The following is a 1,603-nucleotide window of genomic DNA, read 5'->3' as shown; positions in this document are numbered from 1 at the left end:
TCCACTCACCTCAGCCTCCCAAAGGCTTGGGATTACAGGCTGAGCCACCGAGCCTGGCTTTGAAAGCTGTTTTAACTGATACTGAAAATGTTGACTCTCACTTTTTTTGTGATCCTTTGTCAAGACATGTTCCAACATGTTGAAGAGGTTTTCTGGAAGTTCTCTTGGATTCTTAAGTCTATGACTTATCGTGGTAAATCCCCAGTCCTGAATCTGTCTTCTACAGAGTGCTCTTGAGCACGACCCAAAAGGAGGAGAAGATACTGAAAAACTAGCTGATATCCATTGGGGAGGTAATGATGTAAATTTGACTTTCAGCTACAGCAATTTACTCCTTAACCTCAGTGTGGAGGTTGGAGCATGCCCAAACCTGTTTCTGTTACAGGCTTCACCTGAGGCAAGCATACATGATTCTTTCTTAAGCTCTTCAGTTTTTTGAAGGATCTGAACTAGAAAGTGATCAGAAGGTATGAAGGACCTCAGCAAGGGTGTATTGACTTTGTGTAGGGTGCTCTGTTATATGTGTCTTTTTAGTTCTGATGACTGCTTTTCTGTAAATGCTAGAGAATTTTCTACTTTAGAGTTTATAAACATTTTTTCTCTTTTAGTTTTACCAAGAGACTGCAATTTTTCCACTGCCAAAATGACATCGTTTTCCACCTCTGCCCAGTGTTCAGCATCTGACAGTGCTTGCAGGATCTCTCCAGGACAAATCAATCAGGTAAATCACTTTTGGTATTTCTGTTTCTCTTTAAATTTTTTTTTTAAACTGAGGACTGTGGTGAGCCATGATCATGCCACTGCACTCCAGCCTGGGCAATGGAGTGAGACCCAACTCAAAAATTTTAAAATTTAAAAAATAAATAATAAAATAAAAATTTAAATAATTGAATTGAGGCATATAGCTAACTTCAGTGATTAGGATTTTATACGGAGCAGAAATAGTTTTATTTTAAAATGTCATATTAGGGACACAGTCAACAGTGTCAGCACTATAGATTTGAATTAGTATTTGGAGGTTCTAGTTTACTCGAAATGGTACATTTTGAAAACTAGTGTGTTTAAGGGTAGAGCTGGCTAGTGTAGTTTTGTTTTTTGTTTTTGTTTTTGTTTCTTTGAGTCAATCTCACTCTGTCGCCCAGGCTGGAGTACAGTGGCTTGCTCACGGCCACTGCAGTTTCAACTTGCTAGGCTTAGGTGATCCTTCCGCCTCTGCCTTCCAAGTAGCTGGAACTCTAGAGATGCGCCACCATGCCCAGCTAATTTTTTTATTTTTTAATTGTAGAGATGAGGTCTTGCCATGTTGCCCAGGCTAGTCTCCAACCAGTGGGCTCAGGCAATCCTCTTGCTTCCACCTCCCAGAGTGCTGGGATTATAGGTGTGAGCCACTGCGCCTGGCTGCTAGTGGAGAATTTGGGGCCAGGTGTAAGTTTGCTTTCTGTCTCTCTCACTTTGTTGTAATTTGTTTGTTTTCTTTAAAAATCATCTTTTTTTTTTTTTTTGAGTTGGAGTCTCACTCTGTCGCCCAGACTGGAGTGCAGTGGCCACTCTTGGCCACCACAGCCTCGACCTGCTGGGCTCCGGCAGTCCTTCTGCCTCAGCC

At 41.5% G+C, this 1,603-nt stretch overlaps 1 protein-coding gene across 5 annotated transcripts in view; it reads left to right on the top strand.

Annotated features, from left to right (window-relative positions):
• Window positions 1-1,603, top strand: part of MDM4 (MDM4, p53 regulator) — a 39,543-nt gene that overhangs the window by 9,403 nt on the left and 28,537 nt on the right. For 3 of the 5 annotated variants that reach the window (XM_021716888.1, XM_021716886.1, XM_021716887.1), the window contains exon 1: window positions 644-721. In XM_021716888.1, the coding sequence (XP_021572563.1) occupies window positions 644-721 (78 nt within the window). Of the gene's footprint in view, window positions 1-115; window positions 194-608; window positions 722-1,603 lie in introns of those variants that run through there. The other 2 variants (XM_008066665.2, XM_021716889.1) reach the window with 2 other exon arrangements.

The sequence above is a fragment of the Carlito syrichta genome, unplaced genomic scaffold, assembly GCF_000164805.1.
Source record: "Carlito syrichta isolate Samal-C Ts95f unplaced genomic scaffold, Tarsius_syrichta-2.0.1 Scaffold309080, whole genome shotgun sequence".
Lineage (NCBI taxonomy): Eukaryota > Metazoa > Chordata > Mammalia > Primates > Tarsiidae > Carlito > Carlito syrichta.
Note: the sequence above shows the minus strand (reverse complement) of the source record. Positions and strands in the feature narration are given on the sequence as shown.